This window comes from Filicampus tigris, chromosome 2 (assembly GCF_054856515.1).
Source record: "Filicampus tigris isolate MCC_2025a chromosome 2, RoL_Ftig_1.0, whole genome shotgun sequence".
NCBI lineage: Eukaryota > Metazoa > Chordata > Actinopteri > Syngnathiformes > Syngnathidae > Filicampus > Filicampus tigris.
Window position 1 is genome coordinate 27,160,303 of NC_141218.1, and position 17,335 is coordinate 27,177,637.

Below are 17,335 nucleotides of genomic sequence, written 5' to 3' on the forward strand. Positions count from 1 at the left end.
ACTTAACCAAATTAGCACACATAGTGCACTCTTGTGCCTACAATACTTGCTCAGATCAAACTAGTATTATTTAAGTAATAAAGTACAGCTTGGAGGAAGCAGCAGATGAGTCTTTTCCAACTACTGATAGATAGGGTCAGGTTGAAATGTTGGACACTTAATTTTCTGGGGGTCCACATCTCTGGTGACCTTTCTGGTACTATTAATCCCATCACCATCATCAAAATGGCACAGCAGCATCTTTACATCCTGAGGCTGGTGAAGAGAAACAACCCAATGAAAGGCTGCTTCAGGCCTTTTACCATTCCACTATAGAGAGCATACTGACATACTGTATTAGAGCATGGTTCAGGCTGCACTGAGACAGAGAAGATATCACTGCAGAGCATAATCCTCGCCGCAGAAAAGATCATTGGCTGCTCTCTGCCCTCACTGCACAACATTGCATCATCCCACTACCTCAGGAGAGCAAATGGTATAAGGACTCCTCACATCCATCCAGGTCATGGACACTTTCAGCTACTTCCCTCAGAAAGGTGATACACGTCTGCCAGAATTCACACATCAAGATTTAGTGACAGTTTTTGCCCCAGAGCCACCAAGACTTTGAACATTCACTTAAAATAACAGCCTCATAATATTGAGTTAAGGATTTTATTCATTTTTTTTTAAATCAGGGATTATTGAATTCTTCTGTCAGTGGCATGTACTTCATGTAAAATACAATTTTAGAGTGCCTCTCATTTCTCTGTTTTTGTGTGAGACTGTTTCTTACTGTTTTTTTATGCACTTGATGGAGAAGCACTCCTAATTGCATCGTGACAATAAAGGTATTCTGATTCTGTGTTTGTGTTACGTTAGCCTCACTCAGTATTTGGCCTTTTTCAAATGGATTTTTGGCGATTTTTAGCTAAATGTTTTTTTGTAGGCTGTTCCACTCTCCCCAGACAAGGTGGATGCATGATTACCCAAAAAAAAAAAAAACTAGAAAGACAACGCCTGTGGAAGGTAACACCTATGTTTAATCAAATGCTCTACAATAAATTTGGTAAACTACATTTTAGTCTAAATATACTATATTTCTTCCCAGTAAACATAGTAAAATTTGAGTGTAAATATTCAGCATGAAATTCTCTGAGTAAATTTTACGCTGAATATTTACACTCAAATTTTACTATGTTTACTGGGAAGAAATATAGTATATTTAGACTAAAATGTAGTTTACCAAGTTTACTGTGTGGTTAAACAAAATATAGCATCATCACTTTCAAAAAAGGAATAATGGATTCATTTAGTGTCAACAATTTTTAGTTGTTTTGTTTTGTTTTTAATGGCGGGTGCAATTGACAACGTACCCGCCCCATTCTTTGGTTTCCACGGAAAATATACCTTTTGTGTGACCCACTTAAAGGATGTGGTTGTAGTGTTTGCTGGCATAATTCCCTCATGCAACTATGGGTTGAGGGATGTGTAGAGGGACGAGGTTTTTTTGGTGGTTGCAATGTCCGTTGATTTAGTAGTCACGTGTTTTGTTTCCCCCTAGGGATGTTCAGTAAAGTATTTTGTGATACACCTCCTGCGTCTACTTTCCTTTGGCACCATATGGTCACATTTTAGTTAATTTCGTATGTTTAATTTGATAATACGACATATATTTTACAAGTTGATTTAAAATATGTATATGTACATATTTAGACAGCAGGGAGCCTTATGGACTATAAGCACGGAACGGTGTGACGCATTTCCGGTAAAAGCCCATAAGGCACCCATCTTTCCGGTAATGGCGGGCAGTGCTGTGTTTTGAAGAAGGTTTACAGAGAATTTCTATCAATTGTCAACGTTTTTGGGTATATTTTTTTCCATATGGTTGGTATGTGTGTGGCGTGCTGTTTGTCATGACATTGAAGAAAGCCAAATTTTGGTTCCAGAAGAGAGAGGACAGTACATCCAAGTATCACTGCTGTGTGCCCAGATGTAGTGGATCCTCGCGGTGTAACTCCGCCTTGAGTTTTTTCTCTTTACCAAAAGATGCTGAGCAGCGTAGGCAGTGGGTTGTGAACATTCGCAGGGATAAATATTTTGTCACACATAGCACCAAAGTCTGTTCTCTGCATTTTCTTCCTACTGATGCTCCTTCCCTGTCCTTTTTGCGTGGAACAACTTCTCCCTTCCTGCCCCTCGTCCCTGTGTTTGGGAGGGGAGGGAGCGGCCAAACCCTCACGCCGATGACCTGGAGAAACCAGCGATGAAAGTAACTTTGCCTGACCACGATTACTGCTATTCTGCTGAACCAGCTGCTGTGAATCTAGCACTTGACGAGACAAAAGCGCTCTGGTCAGAGGTTGTTGCTTTCCAGAGGGAAATGGAGGAAATGGCCATCACCTGCCAATTTGGCTTGCAGCGGTTTGCTGCCTCTGATGCCGACATCAGGTTATACACAAGGTAAGAAAGCAATGATGTTAGAATTAAGTAATCTTTCAAAAAATATATTTGTGCAGAGAGACACATGAGGAACGCTAAATTAGTTAGCTAAATTAATTTAGTTACTTTATGATGATCAATTCTTGTATTTTTCATCATTAGCTGACACTTGGCTGTTTTTAATTCCAATTTGATCAGATGCATTGTCTTATATTTCTACAATATTTGATTTTAAAACTTCATTCTGGGGTTGAGACTGCTTAAAAGGAAAAAGCAAAGGTCACCTGCTTTTGACATACAGGACTCAGACAGCTCATAGAAATTAGGACTGCCACAAACAATTATTTTGCGAGTCGACTAAATACCAACACCAACTAATCGCAAGATTAGTCGACTAAGCGGATATTTAAATTGCGGAAAATTGCAGCAAGCTAGTGCTCTTATAATAACCATCATTCACTTACAGCTTGAATTCTTTATGTACAAACTAATCATCAGGGCAATTACGATGACAGTACATTCCACTTTAACACTTTGATTAAACTTTGCAACTTATACCATCATTCCTGACATGTTTATAAATGAGGGAGAAAATTAAATTGATGGCGATACTTTGGCCTTAAAACGTTTTGCTGTAATTGTTTAGTGCATTTTAGAATGGAACTAAAACTACACTATTCAGAGTTGCACTAATACAGTGAAATGATTTATAAATACAAAAATAAATACTTGTATAAAGTACGTATATCACTCTTCTTGGGCACCATTTTTTAAAAACTTAAAAAAAAAAAATTAAACATGGAAGGTAGTGAAATCAGAGGAGTAAATTGGGAAAAACACTGTGCTAAAGAGAACTAAAATAAACACTTGTATTGGTTTTTAATTTTGTCTTTATTTAACCTTTATCCAAAAGGTTCCGTTTTTCTTCACTAGCATGCATAATTTAATAGTAAATTGATCTACACAATCAGAATGTGGTATGTACCTGGAACAAAAAGGAATAACCTTTTTTTGCACTATAATGTAGTATATTATAACAAACTTATTTATGGGTTTTATTGTTATGTGATACCGACGAGTGGCAAATATGTATATTTTGTGTTTCTCAAATGCTAATATTTCCCAGTTGATGGACGTATCACTCCGTTCGCAAGAGAGCGAACGAGCGAGAGAGAAAAAGAGAGCAAGAGAGCTCTTCGTCCTTTGATCTCCACCACAGGTATAAACACACGCTGTTTTGGTTGGTAATCAACGCGGGTTCGCTGACTACTGCCCCCTTAATCCATAATAGATGCTACGATATGTTGCATACCAAATACTGCAGGACATTGTGTTACATTACGTCAAACACACTCTGTAACGTGTGTATGCTATTGCTAACTACTGCTATTTTACAGACACGACTGTGACTGTCAGAAATAAAATCAAGCATAAGCCACAACGTGCCTCCTTTTCTAAATGACGTCCCCATCGTGCTGCCGTGAAAGGCAGGTTTGCATTGTATTGAGTATATTAAGTGTAATGAGAGAAGCAGTTTTGAGAGAAAAACAGATGTGCCAAATATATAAATAAATAAACAATGCATCAACTATTAAAATTAATTGTCGACGATTTTGATCGTCGACTAATCTTGGCAGTCCTAAATTAAATGGTGTGCACTTTCATATTTCTTTATGTAGTAATTAAGGGCCTCATTAACAGGTTTGCAAGTTATGCACACCTGATGTCAATTTGGAGCCAGATTGAACCCGCCTTACCTGACATGGTGCGTGGGAGCACGACACATGCTGCAACTCCTAGACAGGATCTTCAACATGCATTTTCAACCGTAAGTACCTTTTTATTTGGAGTTATTAATTTGCAAATTGTACATTACGTGATTACCCAAAGGACAACTGCTAACCATACATGTTCTCTTTTTTAACAGTCTCTTCAGCCCATCGATGAGTTCTTTCTCTTCATGTGCTATCTGTCGTTGGACCTGGTGCAGAAGGATCTGGCTGACAGATGTAAGATTCACCAGTCAACCGTTAGTTGGATTATTACTACTTGGGCTAACTTCTTGTATGAGGTGCTTGGAGCTATCTGCATTTGGCAGGATGAGAAGACCATAAAGCAGAATATTCCAGAGGTCTTTGCCGACTATGCAGACACCCATGTTATCCTGGACTGCACAGATCTAATCTGCCAAACACCAGATTCTCTAGTGCTGAAGAGTGAGCTGCACTCTGGCTACAAGTACCACAGGACATTTAAGGGACTGATTGGGATCGCCCCTCATGGACCTGTCACATTCATCTCCCCTCTCTACGAAGGCTCCATCAGTGACCGGGAGATCTTGAAGCAATCTGGTCTGGTGTCTCTCCTGAAACCGTCCATGGCCATTATGGTGGACAAGGGACGTGGTCCCCTGCAAGGTCCACACATCTGCTTTCCTGGAGAAGTCATCACAGTTATCCGGAGCAGAGGTGAGGAAGACCCATTCCGTTGCTCGACTAAGAGACCATGTTGAGCGGTTGATAGGAAGGTTGAAAGAACACAGACTGTTCAGCACAGTAATCCCTTTGTCCTTAACTGGCAGCATCAACCAACTTTTTGCTGTGACTTGCCTCTTGACCAACTACCAGAACGGACCCCTTGTTAAAGCCCGTTCGAGTTAAATGTTAGTAAGTTCCGTTGCAAAGGTTCTTTTCCCCCTGTGTATTAAAAACTAATAAACTGTGTATAGTTCTTCCTACTATCTAATGGAAACTACTTTGTACTCCACTACAGTTTGAATGACTGTGGTTTTATTTTTTACAATCAATGTTTCATTTTATTTAGACGTTGGTTTGACCACACAATGTACAAAGACACATAATAGGTCTCAACCATTTACTTTAAGAATAGGTGCTTTTGGAGGTCAAGTATAAAAGAAAAACAAATCACATTTCTCCTTCAGTTTTTACAGCACTTTGTCATCTCTATAGATGCGTTGAACAAACATGTCATTATGGCACGCACAACAAAATGGCACCACTTCATTCTAGTTACCAGCAGCTGGACCTGCCAGTAGTACACATGACTCTCCTTAATTTTGCGCTGGCCCTGGTGCACAGCGAGGTACACACAGTCAACAAAGCTCATAGCATTGGGACATTTAATTTCAACCAGTCCACATTTTGGTTCGCTCCAGAGGATCATACAACACCACATCAGGTGATGCTCCAAGCCAAAGTGCATCTAGATGAATAATGAGTCCGCATGGTGATAAGTTAAGGTTCCTCATGGTTGCATAATTTTTTAAAGCTCCTGACTCTCCTGCCTCCATGTTGAGCCCTCTCGTCATTAGTGCAGTTTGCTTTGTGCCCCGATGATCCTCTCTGCCAGATTCTCAGCAGACTTTTCTCCTCGTGCATGACAAACTTCTCTAAAGTGAGATCAACAAAGAACATGTACATTAGTACAAAATTCAAAACATTATTTGGTGAGAAAAATATTAGTGTATTTACTACATTTATATCCTATGACACATAATTGCATATTTATACATGATGGCAAGTAGTACAGTAGGCCTTGCATTACTTGAACCCTTTTAGAAACTTTGAAAAAGGACGGCCTACCTCACAAAACCTCCTTTATGTACTTGATTTATTTTAGTAATAGTTTTAATGTATTTCATGGTATGATGTCATTTTCTGTCATATTTGGAAATGTATATTGTAAATGCACTGGCGCTTCTTTCGAAGAAAATCGCAAATTGAATGGAAATGTCAATATCTGTCAGAAAAATCGCACTACAATTTTTTCCTAAAATCGTTGTCAACCGCGGGACTTTGGGTATACAAAAACGGTGGTTTGGTTTTTGATAAACGCCAGTTCGCTGACTAATGCCTCCATAATCCGTAGTAGACCACAACAGGACATGTGTGTAGCGTTCCATCAGACACGGTACACGGGAGTCTATGTGCTAACTACAGCTACCTTCCAGAAACGACTGTCCCAATGTGAGAAATAATATCGGACATCAGGCACAACATGCTTCCTTTTTAGATGCTCGTTTATCACCGCTGTGCTGCTTTAAAAGGGAAATTTACATCGTTTTCCGTAATTTTGTGAAATGTGCCCTGACTCATACTCGCTCACTTTTAAGCATTTATATCGATTTTATATAGATTTTCGTTAATCGTTACATCCCTACTGCTCACCCAAAGTAGGGTTTTTCCTACTTTCAGAATTGTTTGGCAGCCGCCTCCAGCTAATTTTGTGCTGCCCCCATTCAGAGCGATTAATATCGCTCAACACAGCGTAAAGCTCCAGCTGTGTTGAATGAGCGATTGATGTCTGTCTGCAGCAACTATATATTTTAACTGCAGTTTCAGCGCTGCACCACTGTGGAGGTGCTATATCAACAGCAGTGAAAAGCCTGAGGCAACTACCGAAGAACAAACACAATGAATCGTGTTTTTCCAGTTTTTCCCCTATCGGGGCTATAGTTTGCTATTGGCGTCCTGATTTTTCCGTGGTCGATGGTGCAAACAGGTAAATATTGCCTCTTATTTTTGCATCCAAGCATGTTAGGTTTATTTAAAAAAACGTTTCCTTTATGTCAGAGTAACGTTTATGATTTTTAGCCTTGCAAATATGGCTGTCAAAATCAGCCACTACTTAAAAAAAAAAAAAAAACGACCTCCAGGGAGGAAACTCAAGAGTACAGATGAAACAGAGCAGAGAAATTCACGTAACAGGCAATGTAATAATTCATGGTGGTGACAACGTGAAAATTTGTGTCTGGTCTGAAAGTAGTTCACAAGGGACTCGTGATAGCGAGGGTCAGAAAGCAGCACAGGATGAATTGGTGAGGCAAGAGTACTTGAGTCCGTTTCCAATTAGGAGCAAAACTACGATGGTGTATTAGTGTCACCCAGCGAGGGGAAAAAAAGGACAGGTTGAGATTTAAAGTCATCGTAACGAGTATAAAGTCATTGCGATGAGATTAAATGTCATCATGATGAGATTTAAAGTCGTCATCGTGATAGTTGACGAGGGAATCCTAAAGTACGATGTCCATGTCAGGATGAAGTTAACTGGTCACGTAGCTCGGTTGTGACGCCAGGATACAACCAAACATGAAGTCACAAGTCTACATACCACAGTTATAAATAAGTGGGGAAATCACCTTGTGTTTTGGTAAATGCAGTCATCATGATGACTTAATATGATCATTATCACGACTCTGTTTTTCTTTATTAGTATTATTTAAATATTATTTTCAAATTATATGATATCAGGAAATCTGAATAGTAGATACATTGTGATATCACTGTTAAATAAAATAGTCCAACCAAAAAGAAAGACAAATGTAAAAATTAAAAAAGCACAGTAAAACTGTCTCTGGATATTTGTAACTAAGGCTTTATAGGAAAAAGGCATTCAAAAATGTCAATATCTTATTGCTTTTCTTATTAAATAATTTGATAGAGATCAATTTCAGATTTCAACTCCAACAGGAAAGGCACAAATCTGGGAGGGGATTTTGCAAATGTCTGTTTGTGAATAAAAATTTCGCATACAGATTTCATAAAATTAATTACTGGTAAATATGCAAAATTGTTATCACTTGTGTTACTATTATAGCAAATAACATCCTTCGGATTAAGTATCAGATGGTTTAAAGAAATTAAGCATTAAATCACTAAAATTGCTTTGTTGTCACACAGTCAAAGAATAAAAGATATTGTTTCAGTGTCATTCCCACAGAAAGATGATCGCGACTAACCCGATTCCAATCTGAAAATTATTTCCCAAAGACTTGCAAGAATACCCATTGTGAAAAGCTCAAGTGTTGATCTGCTATTTATAAAATGTGTCAGTCATAAATGGTCAAATGAAAAGGCTATTGTAAAGATATTTTGGGACAAAATCCAGTGGAGTGCGCTTTTAAGTGTATGTACCACAATGTATACTGGAAGGCTATCTGTATAAAACAATCAAATGTATTACCCAAAAAAAGGTCAGGGAATGAAAAAAAAAATGAAAAAAGCACATATAGTATGCATATAGAACAGAAAATAGATGGATGGAATGCATTGTTTCCTCGAAACCAATACTAAGCAAAACAAAAAGGGTTTGTTCCTGTCAGTAACTGTGTTTGAACAGTTGTGGCCCGCCCAACTTCTGTGAAGAATTTGGTGTTGTCTTGGCATGGGAATGTCACTGAACAAAAAGTCCCTCATACTGTAACACAACCTCTTCCTAAAGATACACAAATCTTATCCTCTTCACACGTGTACTGTTCCCATAGTACCCTGACGTGGAGGCTCACCATTGCAGAACACAGGCAAATGTAAGGAACAAACAGTGGACTCATAGGAAATTCTATCTATCTATCTATCTATCTATCCATCTATCCATCTATCCATCTATCTGTCTGTCCGTCCGTCAGGCCGTCCGTCTGGCCGTCCGCCTGTCCGTCCGTCCGTCTGGCCGTCCGTCCGTCCGTCTATTATTAGGACTGTAACAATGGTCTATCGAAACAGAAAATCGAGGATTTCAATTAAATGATTCTGTACCATTTTTGAAATGACACAACTGCAACAAGACCCTTTCAGTTCCCAGAGTTTGTGCATCTAATTCAAGATAGAGAAATATGACCTCACAGTGCAACCAAACTTAATATAACTAATTTACATTATTACATTTTTTTTGAATTAATAATAATAATTTAAACAAATGTAAGCCTAGATTGAAGATACATTTCTTCCATCAAGCCTCCTCCAACTGCCATCACGGGACTACTAGTTCTTTTTCCGATGAGCGTAGAGAGCAAAACTGTGGCTGCATGGCTATGTTAATACCAATGCTAGTTCAGCTATGCGAGAAGAAAAGAGGAGATCAAGAAACATGGCTAATAAATAATCCTGAAACCATGGTCCCTCCAAGCACAGTGAGTCCAGCAGTACGGGAGCGTTTCAGTCACCCAGTTGATGACAGTGTGGTTATACACCCAAACTATTTGTCGTAAGTGCTGCAGAAAAAGGGTGCATTTTTAAGTAGTCGTGCCAATAAAAAACGTACACACGAACCAGTCTCTCTGCCTGTCTTTTTCATGAGCTGTACTATTGGCAATTGCGTAGCACAAACAAAAATATATATATATATATATATAAAGCATGTAAGATCGTGGACCTACAGCTACAGTCACACTGCAGGACATGGTGCTCAATTCGGATTTTTAAAATCTGATCTTTTTATGTACCGGTACTTGGTCACATTACAAAAACAAATGTGACTTCTAATGTGACACTAAAATAGTGGAACACATAAGATGTTATTTGTCCCTTATTGCCAGAGGTGGGCATTCCCTCAGTACTGATGGAAGGTCCGTAAGTCCCTAACTGTTTGTCCAGTTTGCCAGTGAATGACAAATAATGGGAAGCTACAAAAAAATTATGGACTAAGCACCGCCTGTGCATGTTGCATTCGAGTTGTAGTAGACAATGCACCCAGACTCAGTATGTTGACAGAGTGTCATTTTTGGGAAATCTTTGTCACGTTGCAAGTCAATGTACCATTGTATAGTAACAGGCAGAACAAGTAAATGCCCTTTCACTGCATAGCAGAAGGTGCAATTAAGTTGTGCATCCAACTGTTAATACAACAAAAATAATAGCTTAACATAGATATTTAACATTGAGTACCGCTAGGTCAATTTCTGATTATGAAATAAGATAATCAACGACGTTTAAATTGGCTACTTCCTTTTTAGACGTTTTTGATAAGTAGTGTACCCAAACGAAATAACGTGTGCTTTGTTCCAGCATGTTGTTTATTCAGCACTAACGCGCTGCCATCTAGCGTCCATAATATGTTCTGCAGCCCCTTTGACATACCTCGCAAATACCCTTTGTCTCCCCAACCCCCAAACAAATTGGATTCATATTGTGTGGTTTACATTACAACGCAGTTTATAGCATATGTGCCATGTCTGATCTTGTGTGTAATATGTGCCAATAAGGCCCAGGTGACGATATTGTTTTAAGCAAAAGGGCAGCAGCTGCTGTCACAGAGTGTTGGCGTGGAAAGTGCCAATCTGACCTATTGCTTTAGAGACGATGAAAAACACCACATGGCCGTGACCTTTTCCGCTTCATTACCTTCCGCAATGCCTCATAAAAGTGAGGCCGTGAAGGCGGTGGACAGCCTCCCCCTCCATCCCCTTCCGAGGCCCCCCTACTCCGATTCTTTTATTGCTCCGATATGAGAGTCACACATGACAGTTCTACTGCAGGCCTACGACACTCACTGGTCATAATTTTAGGTACACACCACAGCCAAATCAAATAAGATCTAACATTATAGCAGATACTAGTGCCATTTTAACAATGTTTATTATTGTGATTGTAGTTTGCAGGGGTGTACAATTTGCCCTGCCTCATGAAATGAACAACCCCGCCTTCCAAACCCACACACACACTGCCCACCCATATTCACACTTCGGAATTTGTAGATTTGCATATCTGCTTTTTTAGTAATGTTATTTGCTGTAAATCTCGACTGTTAGCTGTTTTGGGCACAACAATTTGTGGTTTTACTTTGGCTCCAACTTGTGGAATCTTGGTGTGGTTGGGTTTAATTAATTGATAGTGTCTTTGTCCTGTTTTTTGGGACTCCTTAATGCACTTTGTGCGTCATCAAAAGTGAAAGCATGTTTTGCTTTCCTCCCTATGTGGCTACTAATAGCCCATATAGTCTGCTTTGCTGTTACAATTGGTCTTCCCTAACATTTATTATTGTGAACAAATGCCTAAAGGTTCTATGCAGGTCCACTAGCTGAAACATGGCATTCTGATTAATGCGTGTGTGTGTGCCTGTGTGTGTGTGTGGGGGGGGGCGTTTGTCAATGTAAATCGATCATCTTCTCTAGCTAAATAATGATGGCTCTTAAGTCGAGGCACAGATTCTTGAGACTGGTAAAAGTACCGATTCAACTCCGTTGTTATGTATGGCTCCCGTTTTGATACTGGCATGAAAGAAATATTTCTGCACACAGTCACCCCTCTTTTTTCTTAACTTGTACAGAACTCGTGCTAAGAAGAAAAAAAAACTAACCTTGGCCTTAGATTTGTAGGCAATCGAGACAAAGAAAGAGAGTAAAAAATGCAAAATCAGCTAATGATAACAGCTGAAGAGATACAAATGTCATGCCGATTTAGACAAAAGAAAGACTAGAAAGCCCATTTATCTGTTTTCAAATGTAGGGAGTAAGGTTTTCAGAAAAATAAAAAAAAGTAAAGTACAACTACATGAAAAATCACTACAATCACAGAAACAAAGTATTTGTACTTTTTAACTTCCTAACATTGAATGTTCCCAAAGATTGTGTCTAACATTTGGCCCAAATTTTCTGGAAAAACACAAAATAAAACATCATTACATATCTTTGGAATAAAGTGTCAGTATGACATAGTTTTAATGTACATCCTTTTTAAGGAATATAACAATTCTTTTGCTAATGTTACAGTAATTGGGTCTAAGAACATTTCTCCACAAGACCAAGCGCAAAGGCACCATCTGCTGGTTAATGAGTAAATAAACAATAGTATGGAAGGCTGAGCCTTCCAACACATATTGGCCTTCTTTAGGCTAATCAGCAGAGCTGGGCATTTTACTAAAAATTCCGTTGGTCCATGGTCCGTTTATCGCCTTCCGCCTACAGCCGGGGTACCCTTCCGCCGTCCGTTTATCCGCCGTTTATTTTGTCTGGCCGGCCCAAATAGTAATCGCCTATAGGCCGGTACGACTATCACTCTAAATGGGCTTCCGTCATATCCCATGTTGTATCTCACCAGTCTCGTCCACGCTAATCAATGAATGGCATTTTTGAACAACGTTCTGTTCAGAAACTCATAAAGTTATTCAAAATATGCCGTTAAATTAATCAATCGAGCCTTGTGAGCGGAGCGCTTTCCAGCCACCCAAGCACGACGCATTCAGCACAACGACGATGACACAAGTGTTTGTTAAAATTTGTCTTAAAACAGCGTACCTTAACTAGAATCCTGTGTTGCATTTTATCCAAAGGTCCTTGGTGATGTCGACATCGAAAGTTAACTTGCCATGATTCTAGTTTCTTCTAGTAGTTTCTTCTTCGTCGTCTTACAAAAAAGAGAAGACGACAACGTAGAAGTAAACAACAAAGAAGAAGCCGCCACCACAAGAGCACAAGTATTGACAACAAGGGTTTTAAATGTACAGAGCCCCTCTGGTGCCAGGGTATGAGAAAAAATATTTTTTTGCTAATCTGTACCCACAGTTTAGTAATCTGTACCCACAGATTAATAAACTGTACCCACAGTTTAGTAATCTGTTCCCACAGTTTAGCAAACCGCTTGCGTTCCGTCGTACACACATCCGTATATCTGTCAATGTAAATTCAATTAGGAAGTATATTGTTTCTAGAGCGTAGTGTAATGCTTTGTGAATCACATTTAGAGCAGTCATGGAATGGTTTATTTTCACTTTCATCCCCTTATATCAACAACAAAGATGAACCAGCAGCAACAAGATAAATACATCTCCTTTGAGCACCACCACCATGACACGCGTTTTTCAAATCACGATAACTCCTCAACCGTTTAAGATAGCAATGTAATTCCCAGAGCTGGGCATCTCCTATTTCTCAATTGCATATTTAATTGAGGCGGCACGGTGTACACTGGTTAGCATGTCCGCCTCACAGTGCAGAGGTCGTGGGTTCGATTCCTCGCCTGGCCTTCCTATGTGGAGTTTGCATGTTCTCCCCGTTCCTGCGTGGGTTTTCTCCGGGCACTCCGGTTTCCTCCCACATTCCAAAAACATGCATGGTAGGTTAATGGGACTCTCTAAATTGGCGTCATAGATTTTAAGCATTGTGCGTTTTTTCGTATAGATTTTGAGCACAGTGTTGATCTGTTGACCACATTCATCAATCATCACACAGTGTATTCATACCACACTCAATTGTCTTATTCAATTGTCAGGACGTCCTACCTGCTTGCGTCTCCGTGTAAGTATTTTCTTAAAGTACTGTATAATATTATAGAGTGCTATATTTTTCCTTGAAAAACACCTAACTTTTTTTTTGCCTGACATACTTTTTATGTTTGTTATGTTTGTGGTTGTTGTCTAAATGTGTGTCACATATATAATTCTTGCTGAAAAACAAATATACCTATTAGTACCAATAAAGTACCCTGAACGTGAATCTGGTCAAGGAACAAATTACATTTGTACCTGAAGGCACATCTGTATGTTGATGTGATGCATCTTCACGTGAAAGACATGCTTTTTTGTGTCGTGGAGGAACTAGGTTCAGCCTGAGAAATTATGGAGAGTCTTAGTCGCATTTGCGTGAACACTTCCGGTAACTTGTTTCAAAATCAAATCATCTTAATCGTGAGATTTTCTTTTCATATTTTTACTAGGAAACAACAAGAAGAGATAGATGAGCTCTCAACACAACCTTTTTTATTCGAAACAGTTAGGGTTGAGTTTTTAATTCACCAGAAAAACTAAGTATGTAATATTCAATGTTACAGTCACACCAGTGTTATGCAGTACATACAGTACAGTATGTGTTAACATTAACATTAAGTGTGTGTGTGTGCGTACGTGCATGCATGCGTGCGTGTTTGTGTATGCATATGTGTGACTTCCGTTTCAAGAGTGTAGGGTAAAGCCCCCTAGCAGAGTTTGCCACACTGGGCCCCCCCCACAGGGCGCAGTAATGAAGGGTCGCCAACGTTGTTGTTGGAATGTTTTGCAGGTCTCGAGGCCATAAGCCCAATTAGCAATTTTACAGATTTAGATCCTTCATTTTCAGGAAGGTTTTAGATTGACATGTAGAGTGTCAAAAGACTTGCACTGATGTGTAACATTTTTGCTAAACAGTCTGCAGTCACTCACATATTACAGCACATTACACTAAAGTGACTTTTTAAATGTATGTGTGCAAATAGTTGGGTCTGTGGAGTGCCTGCCTGCCCATCGAGTATGAAATTGAACAACCAAGTACAATAAATAGTATTGAAATAGTAGTAGTGTGTGTGTGTGTGTGTGCGTGTGCGTGCGTGTGGTGTAAAAACTCAGGATAAGTGTTTATCAATGCAAAAAAATGCCACAACAAGTTAAGTCTTAATTCAGCATTGATCTAACCCTTGCATGGTGTTCCACGGACTCACGTTCAGTTTTTTTTTTTTTTAAATATGACAAAAGGCATATCAGAAACCTTTTCCTCATGGTGATGATAACACACTCATATGGAATTTCCTTTTTTAATTTTTTTTTTATCACATTTTATTTTTAAAAAATGAGTAGCACATTAATTCATGAATGTGATCTAGCAAAGGTAAAGGGAAAATATTAACAATGTATGCTGTTCATATGACTTGCAATTGGGATGTAATAAACAAGTGTTGAGTATTTTAACAGAAAATTATTTGATTGTGTTGTTTTGAAAACCCTAAACTCTAGCGGGTCCACCCTCAGCACTGGTTGAGTAACAAAAATACGAACACCATACAAGGGTTAAACAGCAGATGGACTTGTATTCAAAAGAAAAGTCAGCCTTAACCTCACATAGTCGCCATTCGTCCAAAACACGGCTCTGCACGTTCTCAATAAGTGTATATGTATGTACAGTATTTGTATGTACTATAAATGTTGTCTAAGATGAAACTTGCCAGCAATAGTTGCAAAGGGCGCCATTCAAGACTTTTGAGTAGGAATGCTACGCGAATATACAGTATCTATAAAAATATATGGTGCAAAGTACTAAATGCTTTCTTACTTCAAAAGAATTGGGCCCTCCCATGCATTTCATCAAGTTGGGATCTGGTCGCTCGCCAATTGCAGGGCGCAAAAAGACAAACAGTCATTCACACATATGGACAAGTTAGACTCCATCAGAGTGTTCAATTCACCTACCATGCTTGTTTTTGGGATGTGGGAGGAAACCAGAGTACCATAGAGAAAACCCACGGAGGCACAGGGAGAACATGAAAGCTTCACATAGGAAGGCTGGAGCCCAGATTCGAACCCACAACTTCAGAACTGTGAGGTGGATGTTCTAACAAGTCATCCTATTATGAATTATAAAATACAATTTCAATTAAAATAAACAATATTTTCAAATTAACCCATTTTACATACATACTTCGTCCATGACCTGGTCCATGTGTGCACTTTAAAAGTCAAATGTGGCCCTGAGCTTCAAAGTTTTCCTGGCTCTAGTATAGGAAGAGTTAAAGTGGACATATGATGTAAAATTGTAATGGCGATGTGCGTGTGGAGCCACTACATTATTTGTTACAGGTGTAATTCAGGTGATAACGTGCTACTTCGACAAGTGAAAATTCAATTCATGCTTTTACTGTTTTTGTGGGCACTCACTTTTTTCCATTCCTAGCGCCAGTCCTGGTCATCATGGTAATAGGCACACAAGCCTGCCCCCTCAGAACAAGCTTTGGCTTTTAAAGTGTCTTTAATTGTGGCTCATTGGGGTATTTTGGCGAAAACACGCAAAGATGTTACGAAAACACCCGGGAACTGTTTTAAATGGTGGGGGTGAAAAGCTATAATGCGATAATGACTCTTCCCCCCTCCACGTCTCTGCATGTGGACGTTTGGCAATCCCGCGGAGCTCAGCCGCGGAGAGCAGCACTCGGCCGAATCAATACGGCTCCTCTGGCTTTCCTATATCAACCAAGCAGAAATCCCGCCATCTGTGACATATAGGTGGAGCGTATACATTGCTGAAAAATTGCTCTGTCGTTCTCTGCACGCCTTCTGCTCTCACTCTTTTGATAGAAGCATGATTAACAAAAAAAGAATGAAAGACAACACCCATCCTTATTTTTTAGTGTTAGTTTGTTACGACCTTTCTCCAGGTTTCAATACTTCATGTTTTGCTGCCACATATTGCGGGAACAGAATCAGGGAATAAGGTCGTTTATTTTTCCTTTACCCCAGTACACCAAGCAAGCTTGTATAAATTTGATGTAGAAGAAGGAGCTCGTCAACTCGTCGAACTAGAGGTGTACAAGCTATTCCTAGAAGAGTGGAATGAACTCCATATTCTCTTCACTTTACACTTTCCGTATGTGACATGGATGCTTGTTTCAATACTTTTGCGAATACTGCTCGGTTTTGTAGTGTATGTACTGTAATTTAGGACATTGTATTTATATAGAACTGCTTACAGTGCAGAGCAAGAGACTGTGAAAAAATTGGTTGAAAATGCAGCCTGCTTTTCAGTGTGTGCAAAGTAAGAATTTCATCCAGTCGCGTGCGTGTGAGTGCATATGTTTTAATGCTCCCACCAACACAGGAAGTGTATTAGACATTGTGGTCAAAAGTCACCCTCTTCTTCAGTCTTGTCTAGTTTACGCATTGTGCGTACATCAACCGCCGTGGACTTGCGCGTGGAGCGCCAATGCCCACGTTGTTCCATTCGTAAAACATTTCAGGATATTGCTATGAATTTCACACATGCGCATTGGTTGGTCCATGCATCACCGTCGATAAACACACGCTGCATGCATGTGTATTAGTGATACAAATGGCTACCCCGCAAAAGCAAAAAAAGAAAACATCTCCTGTGTTTGTACTGTTAGAACTGCTCATATACCAGGGGTCTTCAACCCTGTTCCTCGAGGTCCGCTGTCCTACCTGTTTTCCTTCTCTAACTGCTGCATCACATCTGATTCAAACAATCAGATAATCAGCAAGGTCTGCAAGCTGGAATAATTTGAAGAATCATTTGAGTCAGGTGTGTTGCAGCAGGAAGAGATGGAAAACAGGCAGGACAGCGAACCTCGAGAAAGAAGCCTAAAAAGAAGCCTTTCACCGAGTAGGCTGAAATGAAATTTGGCCGCCTCGGGACCACGTCACACGC

At 39.5% G+C, this 17,335-nt stretch overlaps 1 protein-coding gene across 5 annotated transcripts; it reads left to right on the forward strand.

Moving 5' to 3' along the window:
- The first annotated feature begins 1,758 nt into the window (after positions 1-1,758).
- On the forward strand, positions 1,759-5,144 carry LOC147151942 (uncharacterized). Of its 5 annotated transcripts, XR_015085873.1 has the most exons (5): positions 1,759-2,442; positions 3,548-3,640; positions 3,819-3,908; positions 4,123-4,249; positions 4,349-5,144. XR_015085873.1 is itself a non-coding variant. In XM_086024667.1 (3 exons), the coding sequence occupies exons 1-3, from the start codon at positions 2,246-2,248 to the stop codon at positions 4,931-4,933; spliced, it is 909 nt and encodes a 302-aa protein (XP_085880793.1). In that variant the 5' UTR covers positions 1,759-2,245; the 3' UTR covers positions 4,934-5,144. The 5 variants fall into 5 exon arrangements, 1 of the variants encoding a protein (XP_085880793.1); XR_015085872.1 differs by having other exon boundaries at positions 3,548-3,908; XR_015085871.1 differs by having other exon boundaries at positions 3,819-4,249.
- Positions 5,145-17,335: the final 12,191 nt, after the last annotated feature.

Excerpts from the sequence above, each read along its gene's own strand:
- LOC147151942 (XM_086024667.1), top strand. The coding sequence starts at position 2,246 with ATGAAAGTAACTTTGCCTGACCACGATTACTGCTATTCTGCTGAACCA. Across the intron at positions 2,443-4,122 it reads GACATCAGGTTATACACAAG|GTTTGCAAGTTATGCACACC; the intron begins GTAAGAAAGCAA and ends CCTCATTAACAG. Across the intron at positions 4,250-4,348 it reads TTCAACATGCATTTTCAACC|TCTCTTCAGCCCATCGATGA; the intron begins GTAAGTACCTTT and ends CTTTTTTAACAG.